At 39.6% G+C, this 24,918-nt stretch overlaps 1 protein-coding gene across 8 annotated transcripts in view; it reads right to left on the bottom strand.

Annotated features, from left to right (window-relative positions):
• Positions 1–24,918, bottom strand: part of FAM114A1 (family with sequence similarity 114 member A1) — a 69,802-nt gene that overhangs the window by 29,851 nt on the left and 15,033 nt on the right. For 4 of the 8 annotated variants that reach the window (XM_014786756.2, XM_087434188.1, XM_087434190.1 and 1 more), the window contains exons 3-6: positions 19,454–19,541; positions 6,948–7,061; positions 6,728–6,834; positions 4,154–4,288 (exon numbers count right to left, since the gene is read on the bottom strand). In XM_014786756.2, coding sequence (XP_014642242.1) covers positions 4,154–4,288; positions 6,728–6,834; positions 6,948–7,061; positions 19,454–19,541 — 444 coding nt within the window. Of the gene's footprint in view, positions 1–4,153; positions 4,289–6,727; positions 6,835–6,947; positions 7,062–19,453; positions 19,542–23,728; positions 24,692–24,918 lie in introns of those variants that run through there. The other 4 variants (XM_087434189.1, XM_087434191.1, XM_087434193.1 and 1 more) reach the window with 3 other exon arrangements.

Below are 24,918 nucleotides of genomic sequence, written 5' to 3'. Positions count from 1 at the left end.
TCTGGAATGATCTGGATTCACTCAAGAAATGGAGAGTGAAATTAAAGTCGCCTAGAGAAGCACTGGCTTTCTACAGGGTGTTGGTTCTATTTTCTCTCCGGAAAAGAAGAGGAGATGGTTTTAAACAGCAGTGAGTGGTTCTAGCGTGAAGACCTCCTAGTAGAAGGGCAGCTCTGGAGACCTCCCTCAGGGGGACTGGAGACCCACTGTCTCCGTGTAACTCAGGGGTTCCGGTACTACTGGGAGAGAACATGGGAGAAACTTAGGGAGCATGTGGATGAACATTTCTGATTTCTATAGTTATTTATTGTGGATTAGGGAAAACACAACAGATTTCTCTATCTCAGTTGATGGTGGCCTCATCCCTCCAGCTGCTCAGGCCAAAAACCTCGGCGTCATCCTTGCCTCCTCCTTTTATCTCATAGCCCACGTTCAATCCTTCAGGAAGTCTGGATCAACCTGCAAACTATACCCAGAATCAGCATTCCTCACTATCCTCGTGGCCCCACACTGCTCTGAGCCACCATGACCTCTTGTTTAGATAATGGCAATTGCCTCCCGAGGAGGCGGCGAGAGTGGAGCATAAATGACCAAAAGCCCCAGATGCTGCTCTTCGGAACCCTTCATGCCTCCCACGACACCTCCCCACCAATCACCAGAGCAGCAGGGACACTAAAGCAGACCTGTTCCCGGGAGACAGAAACTCCCTTGTCAGCAGACTTTGGCTGAAGGACCCTCCAAGGCATTGCCAAACTTTCCCTAGAGAGCACAGCAGTCTAGGACGCTTCCACCCTATCTCCTCTCCCTCTCCTCTTCCCCGGGGCCAGACTCGCATCTTGGTCTGATGGCTCTGCCACCCTTCCTGGGTATCCCCTCCCTTTTCTCTCACTCAAGCATTTCCCCTAACAAAATCCTTACATGTTTAAGCCCATCTTGGCATCTGCTTCTGTGAGGACTTAGATTGATACACACTCTAACTGGTCTCCCTGCCTTCGGCCCTCCCTGCCACCCAGCCTATTTTCAACACAGTAACTAGAGTGACCCTTTTAAAGTCAGATCTTGTCATTCCTCTTTTCAAAATGCTGCAATGGTTTCCCCATTTCCCTACCAGTAAAACCCACGGTCCTTACAAATGCCCTCCATGATCTGCCATCACCTGCTCCCCATTACCACTCGGGCCTCATCTTCAACAACTCTCATCCTGGGCCACTCCTCTCCCACCATGGAACATCCTTGCTGTTCCTTGCTCATACCAGACACTCCTGCCCCAGTGCCTTTGCACAAACCACTTTCTTCTGCATGCAATGTACTTCATTCGGATTTCTGCATGGTCAAGCCCCTCTTCTCCTTCAAATATTTGCTCAAATGTCATCATCTCCATGAGGCCACCCTCTCACAATGCAATTTAATACTTAACCTGCCCCTCACTCCCACATTCCTGATTACCCTGGTCCTGCACTACTTTTTCTTTTTTTCCACAGCATTCATCATCTTCTAAAATACTAGATAATGTTGATTGTTGTTTATCTCCCCTCACTGGAATGAAAACTCCTTAAGGACAGGCATTTTTATCCACTTTGGCTGCTGATGTATCTCAAGTGCTTGGAACAGTGCCTGGCACATAGTGGACATTCAAAATGCATTTGTGGAATGAATGAATGAATGAATGAATGAAAAATTACTGTTTGGAAGAAGTTTAAGGTTGGTAGTATTGTGGTGATCCAGTTTAAGCCAGCCATGTGGATTATAGGTGCAATGCTCAAGTGTGCCCAGAATGTGGTGTAGCACACTTTCTGCATGTGTTTCAGATGTGCAAGTAGAACAAACACTGCTGATGGCCAGCGTGGATTCTTGGGTGACACATTTCTCTGAGCATTGCCACTCACTTTTTAGCAGTAGACTGAATGCAAATGTGATAAAAATTATGAAAGTGACACAAAAATTATGGTAATCTGGGAAACTGACGAGGTCCAATTCTTCATTTTACACGTGTGTAAACTTAAGCCAAAGAAGCCACAGAATTAGCCAGTATCTGCACTTGGTCACATTTCCCCCCACATTACCACCTTCTTAACCAGAATGAAGTTTATATATATATATATATATGTATTTGTATATGTATATATACACATATATATGTTTATATGTATGTACATGTATGTGCACATAATATAAAAATATATACACACATATATATAATCTTGTGGCAAAAATATTCCTATGTGCTCACCAAATATCCTTTTCCTCCTAGACACACAGCTGAACTGTATTTCTCAGCCCTCATGAGTTGAATTAGGTAAACTGTAAGATAAATTTTGGCCAAAGGAATGAGGGTAATCGTGATGTACGCCACCTCTAGGCTAGTCCTAAATTGTCCCATAGGGCCCTCTACATCCTTCCTTCCCCTTTCTATGAGGCTGGAAGCAAAGGATTTCAGGACGGCAGAGCCACAAGACGTGGGCTCAGAAGAGAGCTGCCCAAGAGAGGCCCCTGAACTGGCACACACACTGCAGGAGCGACTGACAAATCTTTTTTGTTCTAAGCCACATTGATACTTGAGGGCTGGATTTTTTTTTTTTTTTTTTTTTTTTTACAACATCTAGTGTTAATTACCTGATTCATACAAATCTATTTGCTTTTTTAAAGATCAGTAGGGTGATGGTCTAGATGATCGTGCCTGGGCTACAATATCAGAGTGGTTATATGTGGATTATTCTGGAAGAGACAACAAGAAATAGCTTAAAAAAAAGCTTCTCAGGAACTGCCACTAACAATGTTGTCAGTGATGGCTCCTTCATGGCTTCCTAGTACTGAGCCATGAGAAGATATGTTTGTCCTGCCTGTGAAATTTACAAAATCCACCGCTGCATCAGCTGACCCTGATTTCAGTAAGGCATAGAGAGGCTTGGTGTGTCAGACTCTTAAGGAAAAAGGGGACAAGGGGCAATTCTTGCACTGTGGAGTATAAGCTGGGCATGTGCCATCTGAAAGAGTGAGCTCAAGGTTAGAGTTTCACATTTGGAAAATAAGATAAATATTATTTTTAATTTTCTTGACTACTGTAAGTAAGCAAAACATAGATTAAATTCTTCATATCATATTTCTCAAGGAGAATTGGAAAACCTTAGAGCTGGAAGCGTGAGAGGAGAAGCCCATCCTTGCACAAAGTAAGAGAAATATAAATTAAAATTCCAATGAGATAGCATTTCCACCTATGATATTGACACATAATAATTACAACAACACTAACTGACATTCCCGAGTGCTTACGATGAGTCAGGTTCTATTCTAACTCATTTAATTCTCACAACAAAGCTATCAGTAATCTCACAACAAAACATCCGTATTGATGTTACTCCCAGTGTATAGATGAGTAAACTGAGGCACAGGAAGGTTAAGTAACCTGCTCAAGGTCATGCAGCTAGACAGTGGCAGAGCTGGAATATATACAATGGTCCTATAGACTGAGTGCTTGTGTCCCCCCAAAATTCATATGTTGAAATCTAATCCCCAATGTGATGGTATTTGAAGGTGGGGTCTTTGGGAGGTGATTAGGTTTTGAGGGTGAAGCCCTCATGAATGGGATTAGTGACCTTATAAAAAAATCCCAGAGAGCTCCCTTCCACCATGTGAGGATACAGCGAAAAGATGGCTGTCTACGAACCAAGTAGTGGCCCCTCAGCAGACACTGAATCTATCAGCACCTTGATTTTGGACTTCTCAGTCTCCAGAACTATGAGAAACAAATGTTTGTTGTTTATAAGCCACCCAGCCTACGGTATTCTATTATAGCAGCCTGAATGGACTAAGACAAATGGCATAAATGGCATAATCTTCAAGAAATTATTAAGTGAATAAAGCAAGGTACAAAAGAATGTGGTGAGTATGCTACCATTTGGTTGAAAAAGTATATACATATATACGTGTGTATATATGTATATGTATATACCTATATCTATATGATAATTCTGATAGAATCCATAAGAAGCTGTTTCCCACGAGGAACTAAGTGGCTAAAGAAAGAAGTGTATTAGAAACTCAATTTCCACTCTCTACTATCTTGTGTCATTTGAATTTGAATCATGTGCTTTAAAATATCTAATAAAAATGTGTTTATTGAGTGAAAAAAAATTGCAAAAGTAAATAATCCCACCTGAGATAAGGAAACGGTTCTCTCCATGAGTGTCTTGGTCCGCTTAAAGCCTGGGTCACTTTCTGCAAGGACATTCATGGTTTTCTTGCCTATGAATTCCAGAGCATCAAGACCACCCGTTAAGACGCTTTTACCCTGCAGACGAGATAATTGCATGAAATTAGATTTTTACGTTTTGCTGTTTCGTAGCGGTCAGCAACTCCTAGATGGCACTATCTTCAAATATTAAAATCAACATAAAGTCACAGTTTTTTCTCATCAGGAGATGAGAAAATTTAATCTGTTTAATCCTATTTTCTTTTCCTTGGAAGAGCATATACCACATAATTTGTAGGGCATACAATGTTATTAAAAAAGGGTTCTTGGGAAAAACCAAAGCATATTTGGGATTAATTTTACTGGCTCCACGTGTATGAATAGATATGTATCTAAGACATAAAATCAATAGGTGACCCTATTGCTGTTTTTGTTTGAAAAAATTTTAAGAGAATTATTTGGAGGAGTACATTAAAATGTAACAGAATTATTTGGAGTAGACTATTACAATGTAACAGAATTATTTAGAGTAGTCTATTAAAATGTCAACTACTCTCGCCAATTTAGGAAATTCTTTAATCTAGGACCCTGGAGTGTAGGACCCTCAGGCTGTTTCAGATGGTTCTTGCATACTTTCAGAAAGTCGAAATAACTGCCTATAATTAGTATATTCATGAAATAAGACAGGTTGATTTCCACATACTACTGGCTTTAGAAACTGTTTTATTACACAGTTATCCTCCTGCAAATCCCTTTGTCAGCCATTGTTTGCCTTTAAAAAAAAAATGAAAACAAGCAAGATTTACTCACATAAACACTCATATAAACAGAATGAGTTTACATTTCCATTTCTTTGTAACTTCTTCTGTACATACATTCCAACTACACAAGTGCAGTTATAATATGCACACACCTGTGTTTTTTCCCACCATATATGAATTTATAAGCATTATATTTTATTACATTATTATCTATCTGCATTTTCCAGTCTTCGTAATTCTCACTTCAACAGTAATATTTGATTTCACTGAATTAGTGTAATTTATTAGTCATTTCCATCTTGGACATTCAGACTTTGTTTTCAGATCTAGGAGCCAATCAATAATCACACTATAAAACAGATTTTAAAATATACATACTTTGGGAGGACTATGAGATATCAGCTATTCACACTTTTGCATAATTTGATTCATTTTCTCCTAACATCCTGTGAGGGATTACTTCAGTAGAGAATAAACTGGGAGAAGAAAGGACATGGGGACTTTGAGTAAGGGCAGACCTGGTGGGGTGTCTGGAGCTTGGGAAGAGGGAGTGCCGGAAGGTTGGAGAGAACACAGAAAGGAATGTGAGGACGCTGAAGACAAACTCAGAGTGCCCTGCACTGTAGCTCAGGGAGACCATGCATTCATTTTTTAAACCAGAGATATTTAAAGAGCTTCCTCTCACCCCAACCTGACAAACTCCCCCGTGGGCATACTAGACTTGTATTGCTACTTGACTTCTACAACATATTTGCTGCTCTTCCTTGATCCTACTTAGTCCAGAGGTCCTCAAGTAGCAAGGAGAGGAGCAGTCATTTTCTGTTTCTACCCACCGAATATCTGGGTGAGATATCCTCATACGTGTGTCCACAGCCCCCTCCTCCCATGTTGCATTGTATTTGCCTGTGGAGTTGTCTCTGTCTTCCAGGATATTTTGTCCTCTTGTTTGTCAGCATATGCCCAGCATCTAGTATAGCTCCTGGTACATAGAGAGGGCTAATCACCGTTTTTTTTTTTTTGTAATGCATGAATGAATAAATTGGATGAAACATATTTCTAGAAAAACTAGTTAATTGGTTTTACATAGCAGAAAATAAATCTTTTCTTCCTGACCCTGAAGATCAGCTAGCTGCTTAATCTCAGTTGGGGTGCCTCCCCCTTTTTTTGTCATTCATCAGTGTTTTATTGCCAATAACAAGCTTCTTTAAGAGGCAGGCAGGGGCCGTGGGGCGAGGGGGTTGGGGGAGATTTAGGATTATTCGAGGAAGCGGGGAAAGTGGGAATTGGGAGGTAGGGATGGGGGAAGAATGTTGGTCTTAGTTATCCGGAAACATTTTGGAAACATCTCGGGGATGTTGTTCCTGATTCCTTACCGGTTTTGTTTTTTATGTGAATGGCCTTATAATTTTTCAAATTGAAGGTTAAGAGCCACAGAGCGTCTAGGGAAAACAGCTGTCCCAGCTCTAGGAAAGAGCCCTCCCTCCCAACAAGAGGCTGTCCTTACAGCAGTTGGAAAGGACACTGTTACATCAGACTGAAAAATGTTCCTTCGAAGCAGCTCCTTCCTTTTAAACAGAAAGTATATTTCATTTTGCCCTTATTATTTTGGTTCCAAGGTTACACCCAGTCTGTAGGAGAAAGCACAACAAAACCATAATCCAAAGTTATGAGCAAAGCCATCTTTTCTCTGATGTATCTAGGTCACTGGTAAATAGAGATATCAAAAGAAGGCGCTGGAACACACCAGGGAAAACAGAGGAAGCAGCTGATGACTTACTGTGTTTTGAACCACATTGGTGATGGCTGACAGCATGCCCCGAGACCCTGATGCAGGAGACGTGGGTGGGCTTTCTGCGGGACTCTGATCTGTGGCCGCATCTGCTACTAAAGAGAAAAACATCCTTTTAGAGTTCATTTTGCTGATCTAAACTTGATAATATCTTCTGTTTGTGCACGCGATGTAACGCAGCCCAAGTCCAAGTAAATACATCACTCACTTTGAGGGACTCCATTTTCGGTATCAGGTTGGGCCCCTTCGGAAGAGCTGGCATTTACACTATGAATCCGTAGGGTGGCCCCTGCTTTTTCCTTGACTGCTGTTATCCCATGTCCTGTCAGGAAATAAAAATATGGTTCATGGATACAATTCTATGGCTCATCTGGCAGAGCTGTTGTAAGCTGTGGTTGTGTAACTAGAAGAAAGTGTGGGGGTTAACAACAGCACTGTAACAGCGTGGGTTCCCATCTGAGTTCAGCTACACCACCGCCTAGCTGGGTGACTTGGAGAAGTTACCTAAGCTTCCCTGACTCAGTTTCTTCGTTGGGTTTTTGTGAGGAGCAAATGAGATAAATGTATGTAGAGTGCTCCCAGATGCTTTATTATTCCCTTTTGCTTCTTACATCATCTAACTAGCAACCCGGGATGTCAAACCCAAGATATGATCTGTGAATAGCGTCCCTGTCTGATCCTCTTTACTCTCTTCTAAGCTCCTCAAGGCAGCTATGCATCACTCATTTTTTGATTCCTTGCAGGCCTAGCCCATTGCAGATGCTCCATGACTATTTGTTGAATTGAAATCAGGAAAGCCTCAACATGCTCTTTTAAAGTGTTAGTCATTCCTTTAGCATGGAGATTGCGGGGTCTGGAGCTCACAGGTCAAAATCAAAAGACAAGTCAGTGGGAAAACCAGGAAGGGCACCCAATAGCTCTGACAGTTGTCTTAAGCAGTAACAGTCCAAACACAAGCTACAACAGTGGTCAGCCAGGATGAAGGGCACTGGTTTTACTCCATCTGAGCAGGGACAATACCTACATTCCCCTGAGCCCAGCACAGTGGGTATTCAATAACTATTTGGTAAATACAGAGCTGACCTTCTCATCCTGTGCCCCTATCCCCACCCTAACACACAGAAACATCCCTCGGCCTGATAGAGAAATAGTCTTGCTTACATTTTATTTTGGAGTGATTTTTTTTATTCCTTAGAGGCCCCCATGATGAGCTATATAGCCTTTCTCAGAGTTCCCAAACTGAACGAAAAAATTAATAGTCTACTGATGGTCCTCAGTGCTGTTTGAGTTCTTGGAGGAGAAACAGCATGGGCTGTCATCCTCATGGTACTCACCTCTCCCTTAGCAATTAGGGAGAAAATGAAAGCTTTCACTAGGGACATGGGCAGCCTCAGGTTATTAAAAACAAAGGCAGCAGCAATATTAATATGTGGGGAAAGACGTCCCAAGTCATGGCAGGATTTGAGATCCAAGAGAACAACCTAGCTGTAGAAGGCACGGTTAAAATGACCAGTTGTCCATCTCCTGAATAAGAGAAAGACATGGATGAATCCCAAACCCAAATGGTAGTATTTTGTCAGCTGTAACTTTATTTATCGGAGTGATCTTAACATAATCAGGGCACTGATATTTACCAAACAGATATAAGACTAATTATGTCCAGTGGGAATCACTTGTCATTATGCATTATCAAGAAAACACTGAAACTTAAGAAATATTTATTTATAACATTTACAACATTAATTATGTAGAGAAATATATGTCTACATTCATGTGCAGATCATTAGACACAGTTCAAATTCATTATTGAGTTACTTGGAAAAAAAGATGCACTATAACTGCTTAAACTAAGTCTTGAATTAATTCGCTCTAGCTTCCAATGAATTCCAAGCATTTTGATGGAACCTTATTGGAGTTTCAGTAACACATTTAAGTTATAGGATATAATCATCTAACTTATCTACCTACTGAGCCCATATTCCTTTCCATCTTTTAAAAACATATATTTTCCAAAAGGAAATAATGTATATCTAGATCTCAGTCCATGATTCTCATCTAGATTTCTGAGGGCTAAAGTCAAGGAATAAACGAGTTTGAGAAGGCTAGGAGGCATCTGCTATATCTTCTTTGCATGAGCCATACAAAATGATTCCACATCCTTCCCTGAGACCATTCAGGGTTTAATGAACCTCATTGCCATTATCTTCTCTTTCACCTTCTCCATCTTTGCAGGTTAGGGCCACGTCTGATTCTTTTCCTAGGGAAGAACAGCTTCTCACCATCTCGGAACACAAATGATCACGGATATATATGCATAAGCTGCCTCTAGAAAAATTACGTTGTTTCTGGGAGGAAATACCATTTTCATGTGCATATAAATGGGATGTGTCTGTTTAACAGACATAACAATAGGCTGCAACTCCAACTACACACACAATTAACAGCTTGACCGAGGTATAATTGATATACAAATAACTGCACATACTTAAGGTTCCTCCAACTATATTTTCTGATTAACAATTCTCTTTTGTGAATTCTTTTGTTAGTGAAAGTACATCTTTGCTGCATTCTACTAGAAACACAAAGCTATGGTTTTTCACAGCTAAGGTTTAGGCTCTATGCCACACCCTACTTTGAAGAATAACTTTTAAAACTTTACTTAGTGTGACATCTAGTGCCCAGAACAAGGAAGTAATAATATGGAGTTATTGTCGCCTTTGGACTGGGAGTGATTCATTCTCAGAGATAGTGACTGGGTTCTACCAATAAGAGAGAAAAACAACAAATATGAATAATACCATAGGGTATAGTTCATGGATTCATTTCTTCACATGTCATCATGAACCCTAAGTATCCTCAAAGAAGTGAAACTCCTCCAGATTCTATAGTTCTAAAGATGGAATAGTCTTTAACCTTTGACTCATTGCAGTATAAAGAAGGTGAGTATTACAAAGAAGATAAGAATGTTGTATAAATGCTGTGGTGCTGTGTCATTTTAGAACAAATGTTAAATGATTGCCTGGTGTTTAATTTATCACCTATAATCTAGTGGAAAACACTCTAAACTTAGGAGTCAGGAATCTTGTGGAGGAATTTTGGTTCGATCATTTATTGGCTGTATGATCTTTGTGAGTTACTTAACCGCTCTGAGTCTCTGTTGTTGTGTCTTCTCTGAAAGGAAGATTATAACATCTGCCTCCCAGGGTTTTGTAAGGTCACTGAGGAGAAATATGTGAAACCCTTGGTATTGGCCAACATTTATTGAGCACTTACTATGTCCAGTTCACTGGACTAAATATTTTTAGCATAGTAAATTATCTCATTTAATCTTCTCATTATGAAGTAAGGGATATTAGTATACTCATTTCACAATTGAGGAAACTGAGACCTGGTGACATGATATCACCTGCCCAAGGTCCCAAAGCCAATAAGTGGCAGAGGCAGGATTCGAACCTGGGCCTTCTGACTCTAGAACTCACATGCTCAATCACCATGTTATATTAAGAAAATTTTATAAGTGATTTATAGTTGATGAAATGTCATTTTAGTCCCATTTCTATAACTCCTTGGAAATCATATCCTTGATAGGAGCTTCCTCATTTTTAAAACATTGGTTTATGCTAAAATTAGCTTGACTTATCTTACCTTGACCAAGCAGCAAGGTGAAGGTAGGTCACCTCTACAGTGAAACCTTCTTCTAACCCTGCCCCTCCCAGCCGTGCCCCTGGTTGACATAGCTTGATGGAAGGATCATCCCTGTGCTGTGGAGGCACAGATCCCAAGACACTGTGTAGTGCTATCTTACGCCTCCAGTTTAATTTTTTTCTCAAAAAGCATGGTGATTTCACCATGCCCTCTTCTTGTGAGTTCCACCAAGATCAAAATCCCATTGAAGGGAGGTCTCCCCTCTGTCTGGAGGATGAAAATAATTTTCTGGTGGTGGGAGGGTCTCTCTGACCAACTTAAGGGAGCAACAGCAGTTCTATGCAGCACCCTGGATGACTAGGTAGCTCTGTGGGTGCTTTCTAGTGGTTCCATATGGTTAAGGACCTCCAAGTTGGGCACCAGCTAACTTATTCAGATGGTTCCCCCATTCAGATTGTTTTAATTTTTAATATAATACCTCCTTCTTCATTTCATTTCTTTCTTTATTTTTCTTTTTTAAAAAGTGGATATATAAAAAAGAATCTTTTTAAAAAAAATCCCATAATCTCACTTCCCTGATAGATCTGGTTGACTTTTAAAATAATAACATTTATAATATTAGCAAATTCAAAGAGTATAGAAACAAAAGGTGGACCGGCCTCTTTCTCCCTAGACAGCTTCCACTGACATAATAGACAATAGAGTCTACGAGCTTATAAGGGCCTACGGAAATATTTAAGACCTGAAAAAAATTATTGGTTCTAAAAGACAAAAAAGAAAATTTGCAAACTAAAAATTAATATTAATTAATGTATTCAAAAATTTAAATATTTGGTCAACTACAGTTCAAGTAAATTCAACTCTTACACGGTTATATATAAATTATATATTTAATGAGGGATGTGGGTATATTTTATTATATTTGCTGTGATACAAGAGGGACTTCCAAAAGAAGGAGCGCTTGGAGTTCTTTATTTTTTATTATTATTTTAAAATTTTATTTATTTATTTATTTTTTCCCCCAAAGCCCCAGTAGATAGTTGTATGTCATAGCTGCACGTCCTTCTAGTTGCCGTATGTGGGACGCGGCCTCAGCATGGCCAGAGAAGCAGGTGTGGGTGCGCGCCCGGGTTCCGAACCCGGGCCGCCAGCAGCGGAGCACGCGCACTTAACCGCTAAGCCACGGGGCCAGCCCTTGGAGTTCTTTAAAGACTTAAAGTGGTCCTGCCTTCCTCCCTTTCCCCTCTGCTCCCCCTATTTCCTTCCTTCCTTTTTTTCTTTTTTGTGAGGAAGATCAGCCCTGAGCTAACATCCATGCCAATCCTCCTCTTTTTGCTGAGGAAGACTGGCTCTGAGCTAACATCTATTGCCAATCCTCCTCCTTTTTTTTCCCCAAAGCCCCAGTAGATAGTTGTATGTCATAGTTGCACATCCTTCTAGTTGCTGTATGTGGGACGTGGCCTTAGCATGGCCGGAGAAGCGGTGCGTTGGTGCGCGCCCGGGATCCGAACCTGGGCTGCCAGTAGCGGAGTGCGCGCACTTAACCGCTAAGCCACGGGGCCAGCCCCTCCGTTTCTTTCTAAAGATAATGACTTTGTTTCTTTTGATTCCTTTCAGGAAAAATTTTAAAAAACATATACTATACATAAGTGTTCTGGACCTGGCTTTTTCCACTTCACAATATACAGTGGAGGCCTCATTACATGCAGACAGCGGTGGAGGCTGGTGTGCTGCCCAGGAGTGCTGTGCTCAGCCTCCCCGCTGCTGGGAGTGCTGTCTGCTGACAGCTCTCAGCTGAATGCCTCCCTTTGAAATGCCCTTCACCAAAGGGAATTGGTTCCCCCAAGACTGTACTACAATGACTGGTCAATGTGGGAGTTGGTGAATCAAAAGCTTGGCCCTGTGTGTTAATGGGGGATATCTCTGAAGAGTCATCCCAACCCCCAAGCTCCCAACGGGATAGGCTGAGGCCTCTGAGGAAGCTGCATTGCAGTTCAACTTCTCCCTCACCCAGTTCTGCTTCCCAATCCTTCACTCTCTTGCAAGGCTTGCTCCTGAGAGCACTTCACGGTAAAACTCCAGTGCACTAATCTCTGCCTCAGTTTCTCTCTAGGCATCCGATCTAGAACACTGATCTACCTCATTCTTTTTAATGGTTGCATAGTATTATTCCACTGAATGGCTATGTCACATTTTAACATTCTCTGTTGGTGAATACTTTAGTTGTTTCAAGTTTTTCATGTATGCCTGGTGAACTCACTCACCTCCTTAGGTCTTTGCTCAAATATCACCTCAGCAAGGTCTACCCCTCACCACCCTTTTTAAAACATGAACCTGTACTCCTGACCTCACTTTATATTTTTCATAGACTTACCACTTTCTAGCCACTCTATAATTTTCCTATTCATTATGTGTATTGGTTACTGTCTGTCTCCTTCCACTAGCATGTAAGCTATACTAGGGCAAGGGTCTTTGTTTCATACGCTCACTGCTTTATCTCAAGTGCCTGGAAGAGCGCCTGGCACAGTAACTGTTTGCTGAGTGAATTCTATACTGACCATCTTTGTACATATATATTAACGCACTTTTGCAAGAATCAACAGTGGAACTGCTGGGCAAAGGTACATACATTTGAAATTTTACAGACAGTGCTAATTGCTCTTCTGAAAGTTGCACCAATTTACACTCTTCTTTGGGTGAATTTTTGAGAAAGAGAACAGTTTAAAAATACTGACTGTATTTCAGACTCTTCTGTCAATGAACTCAAGATATTATAAAAATGTATGAGGAGCAGTTGTTTATAAAAACACATAGATGATGTTGCTGCGCTCAGCTAAAGCAAACTTCAGTGCAGCAAAAAGAGGAGCCAATCAACCTTCCTTTTGGAAGTCTTCCCTCTCCATAATGATGGTGGATGTTGACTCTGTATCAGATACTCACTTCTCTTTATGTTCAAAATTGACAAGAAGTGTTTCTGAACTGACAGTGTGTGCCTAGCCACCAAACAGAAACTCAGTAACCCCGGGTCTTATTCATAGACTGTAAAGGATTATGAACAAACCCCAAGCATTAATCCTATTATCTTTTGTATCGATGATCCTTGAGAATTTTCACATCACCAGCAGTGAATGAATGAATTCATGTGATATTGACAGTGATCTACCCAGTTAAGAGTTCTCATTGTAGTATCATTTTGACAAGTTTGCCATTCTCTATAAGAAACACTGTCATTATTTCTGACAGTGCTGATAGAAGGGTTTCATTAAAATGTGCAGAAGGAAAAAACTGTGTAACTAGGGAGAGGATGGCAAAGGGACACAATGATGCTTTTGAAAAGGTAAATGCACAGATCTGATGTACCTCTCCCTCCTCAGGTACTCTTGTGTGAGGTGTTTAGACTTATAAAACTGTCTAAAATTCTGCGAAAACTAGAATTTTAAATAAACATTTAGGCCTTTTGTAGTATCTAGAAATAAACTGCCTTATTCTACTATAGAATTTTTACCTTGGTACATTTGTATATGTTTCAGCATCGTCGAGTTTCATTTTGGTTTTTGGTCTATCACTTAGCGATATATTCTAGGAATAAGTCAGGGCATGTGGGAAATCACATGTGGTTCTCACAACATCACTTTGAAATTATCATCAAAATCTATTTTTTTTTTTTTACTTTTTCCTTTCCCACTCTGGTTTCTGCCTGGATCTTAAATAATAACAATTTTTATTGCTTTTTTTTTCTTGGTGAGGAAGATTGGCCCTGAGCTAACATCTGTGTCAATCTTCCTCTACTTTGTATATGGGACACTGCCACAGCATGGCTTGATGAATGGTGTGTAGGTCCTCACCCAGGATCCAAACCCGGGAACCCCAAGCCACTGAAGTGGAGTGTACCAACTTAACCACTACGCCACAGGGCTGGCCCCCCTTTTTTTTTTAAGTGGACATTTTCTTTTAATAGGCCATTAGATCACTTATCAAAATTACTTATACTCAAGATCAGGTGGCAAATTACAAGTAGAGCTGGAATGTAGGCAAATGTCATTACAAATGCCCCATCAAGATTACCCTCCAATGCTCAAACCTTTCTTTCAAGCAGATTTTAAGTCTTTAGTTAAAGACTCCATTTTTTAGTTCAAGGAGCTGTGATTTTGAAAGTAGCCCTTCAGTTTAAGAAATTTCGAGATGCTGTATCCTTTATTATAGGAAATGATTTTAACCATCTCTGTTGAAGGATGCCTCTTAGCATTCTCAACTAAAACACTCTTTTGGATAGAATTTCACAAACTGAACATGTTGGCCTTGTTTTTTTTTTTTAATTGCATTTTATGAACTTGTCCAAAGGCATGGGTTGTAGGTGATCAAGTCTTCTTAGAATGTGATGATAGCATATGTGGATGCAACTAATGCAAGAGTTATGCCCTCTCCAAAAATAATTGTTGGCTGAGAAATGTTTGATTTTATACAAGCATTAGGAAGTTTGCTTTTTCTCATTTTCCGTTAACCCTGGGGTCAAAGTAGTGAGGCAAAAGACAAAATATAAAAATACAGAGTGGCAAAAAGTCAATCAATTTTCTGTATTTTTCCACTTAGCACAGTGGTTACAAATATCTTTCTCCTTCTATATATAGCCACAGACTATGGAATCATCATATTCCGGAAGTTGGAAGGAATCCTAGAATTTCTCAAGTTCCCCCACCCACACTTTTCCAAATAAGGAAGCTGAGTCTCAGAAAGGTTAAGTGCATGGTGTAGCTAGTTAGTGACAGTCCTTTGTGATCACAAATTAGTAGCAGCCAGGACCAGGTCTCAGGTCTTACGACTCCTGGTACAGTGCTCTTTTCAAGAGAGAACCACCTTCCAAATGTTTCCATTCTCCAATTATTCTCCTGCCAGCTCTAAACAGTTCTAACTACTGTGACTGCAGTTTTTCAACAACTGTAAGACGTACTTCTACTTCTGTTGCCCAATTGACAGTGCTGCGTTTTGTTACAGACTATATGTTTGGCACTCCTGTCTGCAACTGGAATTACCATGGGGGTAGCATGAGGTTTCTGAGTGGGAATCAATTGCAACGGAATATGTGGTTATTCTCTTTCTCTACTTTCCACAGGCAATTTATAAACCTTCAAAGCCTCGTCTCTGCTGTGAGCGCTCTGTTTTCCAATAAGTTTCTTTGCCCTGTGGTAATAAATTGCTAAAGCTGCAAAGCCCTGGGTGGCTATTATGCCTGGACATCATGGAGATGTGCCTCTCTTCCCTCTCTCAATCCCAAGGAAGCAGTTCAATATAGACCACAATCCAGGATGGCGCCCAAACTGTTTAAAGCCTCTGTTCACAGATGGTTGAACCCTATTCCAACCCTCTGTTTCAAGCTGTGGGCCTGGCTATGGCATCTTTCCATTTGTGGGACACTGTGATCCCTATTATCTTTTGGGAGTCAAAGTCCCGATCACCACCAATGCCTGTTTCCAGCCTTGGAACCCATGACTTCAGCCACCCTTTATGCTATAAGTTTTAGTCTTCTATCAGGTCCACAAGGATATTTATCTAGTTTTATATATATTTAATATATATTGCTATGATTTTAGCTACCATTACTATATAAAGTCACAGCACGTCTTGACTAGAAATCCCCAAAATATGCCTTAGGAGCAACTTAGAGATGACATTCAGTTATATGGCTATTACATTCATTGGGGTTGTGATGACCAGTGGTGATAAACAAGTTTAGTCTCTACTTTTCAAAATATAGCTCCAATTTGTCCAGAGTGATTCTTAGAATGAGTATCAACATTTCAAAACCTCTTTAATCTCCCTCCTGTGCCCTTTGGCCATTGTTGGTGCAAACAAGGGAAAAATGCCAACATTCAAATGCTTTTCAAAATTCCAGCATGTAACCAGAGCCATAAAAATTACAAAGCTTCTGGAATGGTGGTGTAACTGATGAGGATTTCAAACAGAAAAGGGAAGTGTGGTAGGTAGTATTGAGAGAGGGCCCCCATGCTTCTTGCCCCCTGGTGTACACACCCTGTGTAATCCCTCCCCTGTGAGTGTGGGCAGGATTGTGAATATGATAGGATTTCACTCCCATGATTAGGTTACGTTATATGGCAAAAGTGAGGGGATTTATCAGATGTAGTTAAGGTCCTTGATCAGTTGAATTTGAGTTAATTAAAAGGGAGATCACCCTGGATGGGCCTGAACAAATCAGGTGAGCCTTTAAAAGGGACTGGACCCTTCCTAGAGGGAGAGATTTGAAGCATGGGAGAGATTATTCTACTGGCTTTGAATAAGGACCTGCGGGCAGCCTCTAGGAGCTGAGAGTGACCCCTGGCCAATAACTAGCAAGAAGACAGGGGTGTCAGCCCTACAACTGCAAAGAATTGAATTCTGCCAATAACTTGAATAACCTTGAAAGATGATCCTGAATGTCTGATGAGAATGCGGCTAGCTGACACCTTGATTTTAGCCTGGTGAGTCACTAAGCAGAGAATGCAACTATTCCGTACCCGAACTCTTGCCTCACAGACACTGTGAGATAATCAGTGTATGTTGTTTTAAGCTCCTAAAATTGTGGTAACTTGTTACAAAGCAATAGAAACTAATATAAGAGGGTGTACTGAACTTCATTCTAATATTTTATGGGGCAATGTGCAAATATCATACGATCTCACAGAAGCCATATTGCCACCAACCTTAAGAGGGAAAGTGGCAACAGTGACTGGCACAGTGATCATGCCGGTCCACGGGCAGTTATCTCTCTAGGCTCTTCTGGGTCAATTACTGCACAGAGCCAGGTGAGAACCACCAGAGGTCTTAAGTGGTTGTGACATTAACAAGATACAACATTTAACATCTTCACGGTGCCTTAGACACAGGGAAACTTCAAGAGCAACACCAAACACAAGTACAGGCTATAGATTAAGACATTGACTTTAGATCAAGTTAAAAAATGAGTGCCTACCAGTACGGGTGGGACCTGCCACAGAGATTACATCCTGCTTCCTAAGCAGTAAAGCCAGCATCACCTACTGGTTCCACTTGAAGCAGGTAACAGAACCTAGAGGCCTTGGAGCACAGTCCACTGGACCAAGGCTGCACTAGGCTGTACATGTGCAAAGGTCAGATTACAACAGGACACCTAAGAAGATGCTAGATAGTAAATTCAATGGGCAAGCTGTCAGTTGGTAGATGGAAAACATTTTAAGGGTCCAGCGAAGCCCAAAGTCAAATGAAGAGGCGCAGCTGCTGACTGAGAGAAACAGTAGCAAACAGACCAACCAGGGGCAGCGCAGTCACAGGCAGCTGTGCCTTTAAGTGTGCTCAAAAACACCCACAACTGCCACCCACAGGGCAGTTGATTTCTGTATTTACTGTGGAGGCAACTTATATTTAAAATATTAATGAGAAAATAAACCCCTCATCTATAACAGAACCTTCTAAAGCACTGAATTCATGATAAGCTAGGGCAGTTCTGGACACCCTTATAACTGAAAGCACCCAGAACACTTTACCGTTTTACGACATAAACCATGAGGAGAGCTGTATAGTTTTGTGACTATATTATTGACTTTTCCATGATTTATTTCAATCTCAAAAACTTTTAGACTCTACACTTCGAGGTTTTGGTTCAGGAAGCATGCCACTCCCACGTGCTGCCAGTGGCAAGATCTACTGCAGAACCACTAAAAGCTCAAACGTTTTCCTAGGAAGCAGGCTGCCTGCTGGTGCTTGTCCCCACTCTCAAACAAAACAGGCTCCTCTACTTTAATCTGGTTAATTCTGCCCTCTGCATATGCAGTGTGCATGGCATACTTGGCCCTTCAATTAGCAACAGAAAAATCTGCTCTCCAGGCTGTCAGCAGAGAGGTCAACATTTATTTGACCACTATCTACTTCCGCCAGAGCTCTCATCACATGTCATAGACATGGAATGAGGGGACTGCAATGTATCCATTCTTCCAGGCAGTCTAAATGCTATCAAATTAGATGTCTGGTCCTTAAATTGTTTGTGATCATGGTCCAAAATTGGTCCGTGGCAAAAGACCTTCAGGCATTCCTATCCCTCCTGGCTTAAGAAGTAACAATGAATTGGACCAAGTCATGGCCTATCACAAGATCCTCATGGCCATGGACTATACCTTGAGAACACCTGAGTTAGATGATCTAAAAGCTAGGTTACCCGTGGCTTCCCCTGTCCTGCTCCTCATCCTCCCCCTTCAAGATGAAATGCCGTTGCTAAATGACCTTAGACATGCTGACGGTATATCTTCAGTTTTCATGAAGAATGGATACAAGAAATGGTAACGTGAAGAATATTATGACAAACCTGCACTAATGAAGACATTGTCCATTATATTTGCTCCTTGTATAAGAGCCAATATAGAAAATTTCTTCAAAAATTTAATACCAGGAAAATAAATTTATCTAGATAAACTAAGTTTTGGTTTATCATTCAATGAAAAATAGATAATCTACTGGCAGCCAAGCAGCTCAGAGTTAAGGTCAATGCTCAACTGCAGTAACTCTATTAGCCTTGGTATATATATAATATACATCCTTCCTACCTCCATATATTTTTTTATTTGAATTTCAATGCCCTGCTGTTGAAGTGCCTTTTATTGAGATACCTAATCCTTTTAGGGAGCAGGTTAGTTGTACATTTTAAAACATTCAAGTGGCATGATAAGCACAAAGCTTTGAGAGTATACTATAAAAGCTCAAATCTTGTATTTTAAGAGGCAATATAATATAGCGGTTAAGAGCCATACAACTTGGTTCAAATCTCAACCCAGCTACCCCTGATTTTGGATAAGGTCTTAGCCTTTCTGTGATTCAGCTTCCCTATCTCTAAAAAGGAGAAAATAAGAGTACCTCTCTATAGAGTTATTTTGAGGAATAAATGTACTAACATACATGAAACACTTAGAACAGTAAGCACTAAAAATGAACTGCTCATATCATCTCATGGGCTAATGTTAAACTCTATCAGTACATGGTATAATCAAAATGTCACATCCTATTAGGCTTCCGAACTTTATCCATTCAAATGCAACACATAATGCTTACCTACTGTGGCAGATGCTGACGAGAGCAGAGATTTGCCCCAGGAGCCCCAGCCGGCCCATCCCCCTCCATGTGGAGGGGAATCCACAGCCTGTAGAAAAACAGATTAGCCACAAGGTCATCAAGTCAGTTTATCCCTGAATGGAAAAACACCCATTGGTTTGAAACAAAAAGAAAGTTTAAAAAAAAATCATGAACAACCATATCTCACTAGCTTATAGTTTATAAGGGCCATAAAAGAATATACCAACCACATTTCAAGGTGTACTTTGGAACCAAATTGATTAGTAGTGGTGGTGTCTTCTGAGGGCTTGGCTTGAAGTGAGAAGAGAGTTTGATGGTAACCAAGACCCAAATCTCCCATTGTCTGGAAGATAGGGACCAGGTCTGTAGTGGGAAAAGATTCAGTACATTGGGGCACAAAGTGGTTTGAAAAAATTCAAAAATCAGGCAATTTTTACATAGGTAAACAAATGTTCTCTTCAAGGAAGAATTAACTTTCAAATCTCTGGAGTGGTAAGAGGGAGCTTTGGCATGGATGATAGGCAAGTGTCTAGAAAAGCATCAATAAGCTTGGAGATGGGTAGCAGCAACAGGTAGCCTTTTGAGGTAGACACCTTGAATGGTGTCTACTCCACTCATAATGACCCCTAAAACTATATCTCTCACTGTCCCTGGGTTCTGCGGATTCAACTTCTTTTGTGTAGGTATTTGGATTGGGACTGAGAGATTCTAGTTCAGCTTGAGCTGGTTGCTTGAATAGAAGATGAAAACTCAGGCAATGTAGGTTGACCCTATTCTGTTTACCATGCAGACTAAGAAGAGAAAGCACAGTGAACAGAATGAAGGAGATATGCTCAGAGAAGCCATTTAAATTCCTGATAGCTTCTCAGTCCCTGGTTTCTGTCCCTCTTCAAGGCCCTGCTGCATTCCTATCTTTACGTTCCATGAGATTCCTGCATAGTCAGTCAGCCTGTCTGTCTCTCTCTGTTTTTAAACGTTTTGTTCACTGATGTAGCCTCAGAATCTAGAAGAGTACATGACATATAATAAGTGCTTAATAAATTTATTTGTTGAATAAATGACTGAAATTCATCTATTTTCTTAGGTGTGCAATAATTTCTGTTACTTGCAACCAATGAGCCCTGACTCAATTAGTGAAACCACAGCTTTCCCTTATAATCTAGGAATACATTCTAGACAATGAGGCAAGAATACATTAGGAGCTAAAGAATCACAGCTCTTTCACTCCAAAAAAAACAAAGAAAGAAGTTAAGGAGAAAGTGAAAAATTCCTACAGAGTTTGTAGATTCCATAACTTTTGACCCAAGGCTGGTCCATCAGTCATTCCCAACTTCCTTCTCCCCACTGTCTTCCACCTTTGCAGATAAGGGTGGCCATGCGAAACAGTTTTGACCAGTGAAATATAAATGGGAAAGTTTTTGCTTTCGTGATAAATTATACAGGGAATCACAGAGTCACTGGTCCTAGCACTGCTGAGCTACTAAATCAATGTGAGTAGCTGCCTACCTCCATTCTTTCTATTAAGTGAGACAAAAATAAGTTCCTGTTTTGTAAGCTGCTATATGTAGGATTTTATTTACTTGCACCCAAACGCATTCCTAACTGATTCACCTAGTAAATATCAAACACCATCCATCAGTGTAGACTACTGGTCAAGAGAAAAGGTTATGGAATAAATTGCTTGGGTTTGACTCCAGGTTCTGCCATTTTGGGCAACAAGTTTCAAGTCTTTTAAGCCATCATTTACTCATTACAAAATGTGAGGTATGGTAGTATAAGAATCATAAGTAAAAGAACCAATAACCTCATAGGGTTATTGTGAAAATTAAAAGAAATAATTCATATAAAGCTTTGAGCATAGTGCCTGGCACATACTAAATACTCCAGCACTGTTAACTAGTAATAATAATAATAAGAAACTACATTTTACACACTGTGAAGCAAAAAGCTTTGAAAGTTGGCTGACATTTTTTTCTGTCTGGAAACAATGAGAAGCTTGTTAACTTGAATGGAAATACTCATGATTCATGACTGTCTGCTTTCATTTTTGGTGTCTACATTGATTTACTTCACTTCGGCAATGGAAACCAGTGGCAATTTTATACCATCATGAAGACAGATGTAAGTTGGTGATTAATATCATTCTTTCACAGGAGAAATCACTTGCTATGTGATTAGGGAGAGTTAATACACTTAGAGGTGACAGCTTCTGACTCAAATTTACAATACTTAATATGATCTGACAGCTGGTAATTGACTAGCAAATGGAAATAAATGTTAAACGAGTCTAGAACTTTTTGCAGTATAAGTGACTATTTCAACTGCTTTATTAATAAATCTCCTTTGACATTGAGCTGTGACCTTGTGATCAGCTACAAAGAATACTTATTGTCAATGGCAAATACTCAAATGACTAAATGTGCACATTTAATATAAAAACCATATAAACCAAATGTTCAACATGAATTATAAATATATCTCATCTTGAGTATTGTCTCCACTTTAAATGACTTTAATGTGACACACTTATGAGACTATAAAGTAGGCAGCATGGATCTACTCAGATCTCCCATTATCAAACATGTTTATCTTAAAACTTTTTTCTCACCCTCACCCCACATAACACCCACCTCCTTTAACAGGCAGCTTCACATCCTAATGCACAGAGAAAACAGAGGCCACCAGATGAGAACTCTCTCAACTTCCTGCCCCCTCCCCATAAACTCTCAGAAGAATGATGTCATATTGTAACAGCAAGTCAGACTTGGCTTAATCAAGAGGGATATCCAAAACTCAACTGGAGATCATTTAAACATCTATAACTGTTGTGTGGTCCTAAGAATATGAAAGAATGTAAGATTCCATTAAGTTCAAAGTTCTTTAAACAGAAAAGACAGTTACATATCTGGTATTCCATTTAAAGGTCTTTATCATTAATTATAAAATACATTCATTTATTTTTGGCTATCAAATTCACAGGTATCATTAGATAGAAAAAATGTACGAATCTTAGAATTCCATTGATCAAAAGTCTTTAACATTTAGATGGAAATACAGGTACCTGTCTTAAAGATCAAAGATCAACCTAGTTGTCCTATTTCCTTGAGTAGATCAAGAATCAGGTACTATGCATAACTTGCATCTGGCGATGTGGGTGATGGGAGCTGTGAGACCAAACCTTTTTTAAGTTTTGTAACTTATGACAGCTGCTCTAAAAAGGGGCTCAGTGTGACATTCAGGAGGATTTAAATTGCTCTGGATGCCTGCAGTTCTGTCAATCAAGATATTTGCTTGTAAATGGCCTCAGTTATTTCCAGGTTATTTTCTTCCTTGGTGAGTATGCATCATTCAACTCTGGGAAGATTTAAAATTAAATATAGAAAGGTTTAAAGCATCAAGGTCGTGTTATTAATATTTTTATGCATATTTGGTCTTTTCTGTACTATTAATGTTTAAAGAATTTGATTAGAGTGACAATTTTTGAAAACCAATTTAAAATGAATAATTGAATTATTAGACGTGATTTTAAGTTGAAATCTTCCTCAGTTTATGCATAGTATTATACCATCTAAGAGGTCGTTAGGTCCACTCTGTAAATTTAATTTAATAGATTTATAACAATCCTTAACTACTCAGCAACGTTTTGTTTAAGTAGATAAATGAGGAATAATATAATATTATTATTATATTTTTATAACTATATAAATATTTATATATTTATATATTTTTATATATAATATATATTTTATAAATTTATTTATATAAATTTATATATATATAAATTTATAAATATATAAATATTTATAAAAATATAAATATATATAAAAATATAAATATATAATATATATTTATAATAATAATAAAAGAAAGGAAACAGAATATATTAAATTTATAGATGCAGTTTAAAAATATTTGAATGTGTTTAAGTTGGTAGAAAGGACCAAGCATTAATCAAAAGCCCCTTGAAAGTGACTGTTCAATTTTGCTAGACTTCTAAATAGAGTAAGGTCTGTGAGATGAATGTAAGCCTAAGAAGAACTGAACTTTTTAATTTGTAACCCTAATACATTGAACACTAATTATTTAAACCAAATTAAAAATCTGAGTAGTCCTTTTTAGGCACAAAACACACACTGGCCAGCACCAAAAACCCATCTAAACACAAATCTAACTTAACTGCACCCCCACTCACAATTACTCCCTTCCCTTCTGTCATTATGGAAGCCGTGTCTTCCTCTTAGTAGCAATTATCACCTCCATCTGAATTCCTCTGGGCCTAGGTAGGTTGGTTTTCCCTTCTCTCCTGGCTTTTCAACCTTTCTTCACTGGCTACTTTCCACATTTAATCATGCACACGATTCCTCCATCTGAAAACCAACAAATGAAAAATCACAATGACAAAATGTTTCTTTCAAACTTGTCTGGTTTCTGCTCCACATCTTTCTTCTTCACCTCTTAAAAAAGGTGCCTACCTTCTCTAGCCACCCCCAGTCACTCCTTCACCCACCACAGTAACTCTCCCATGGCCACTATTTCATGAAATCATTCTCATCAAGGTCACAATGGCTTCCTTGTTGCCAAAGCCATGAACTCATTTTACTTCTTGACCTCTCAGCAGCATCTGAAGCTTAACCACTTTTACATTCTTAAAATACTCTATTTCCATGGCTTCCATGCCCTATGTTCTGACTCACTTTCTTTGTCCATCTTGTAGTATTATGATTTAAGAAAGCTTCTACATGCTTATTGTGACACTGTAGGGGCTCCTCAGATCAAGCTACAATCCAAGTACTGTCAGCATTCCAAACAAATATGGATGGTCCAAGGTGGGCAGCTGGCATCCTAATCAGGAAAGTCATACTCCAGAGGCAGCTATAATAAGCACTTCTATCATCTGAATCTCTATTAACACCTGATGCTTTGTAATTAGCATACTGAATTGCAAAAATGGGTTTTAACTGGTAAACATGGTGGATTGTTAATTAGCATTCTGAATATCTGAAAGGGGTTCTAGATGATGAAATTAAAGGTATTCAAGATTTTTAGATAGTTAAATATATTTTAGAGCCTCTTCCTACCTTTACATGAATAGGGTATAAGAAAGGATTTTGCCCTGTGCTAAATGATCTACCTGGTTCTGAACTCTGGGGAATTCTAGTTCCTTTTTTTACAAATTTTTATTTATTTATTTATTTATTTATTTATTTATTTATTTTTTTCGTGAGGAACATTGGCCCTGAGCTAACATTTGTTGCCAATCTTCCTCTTTTTTTTTTTTTTTTTTTGGGAGCAAGATCAGCCCTGAGCTAACATCTGATGCCAGTCCTCCTCTTTTTGCTGAGGAAGATTGGCCCTGGGCTAACATCTGTGCCCATCTTCCTCTACTTTATTTGGGACACCACCACAGCATGTCTTGACAAGCGGTGTGTCGGCACGCACCTGGG

This window comes from Ceratotherium simum, chromosome 8, assembly GCF_057802395.1.
Source record: "Ceratotherium simum simum isolate JZ-2026a chromosome 8, ASM5780239v1, whole genome shotgun sequence".
Lineage (NCBI taxonomy): Eukaryota > Metazoa > Chordata > Mammalia > Perissodactyla > Rhinocerotidae > Ceratotherium > Ceratotherium simum.
This window is presented reverse-complemented; position numbering and strand designations above follow the sequence as displayed.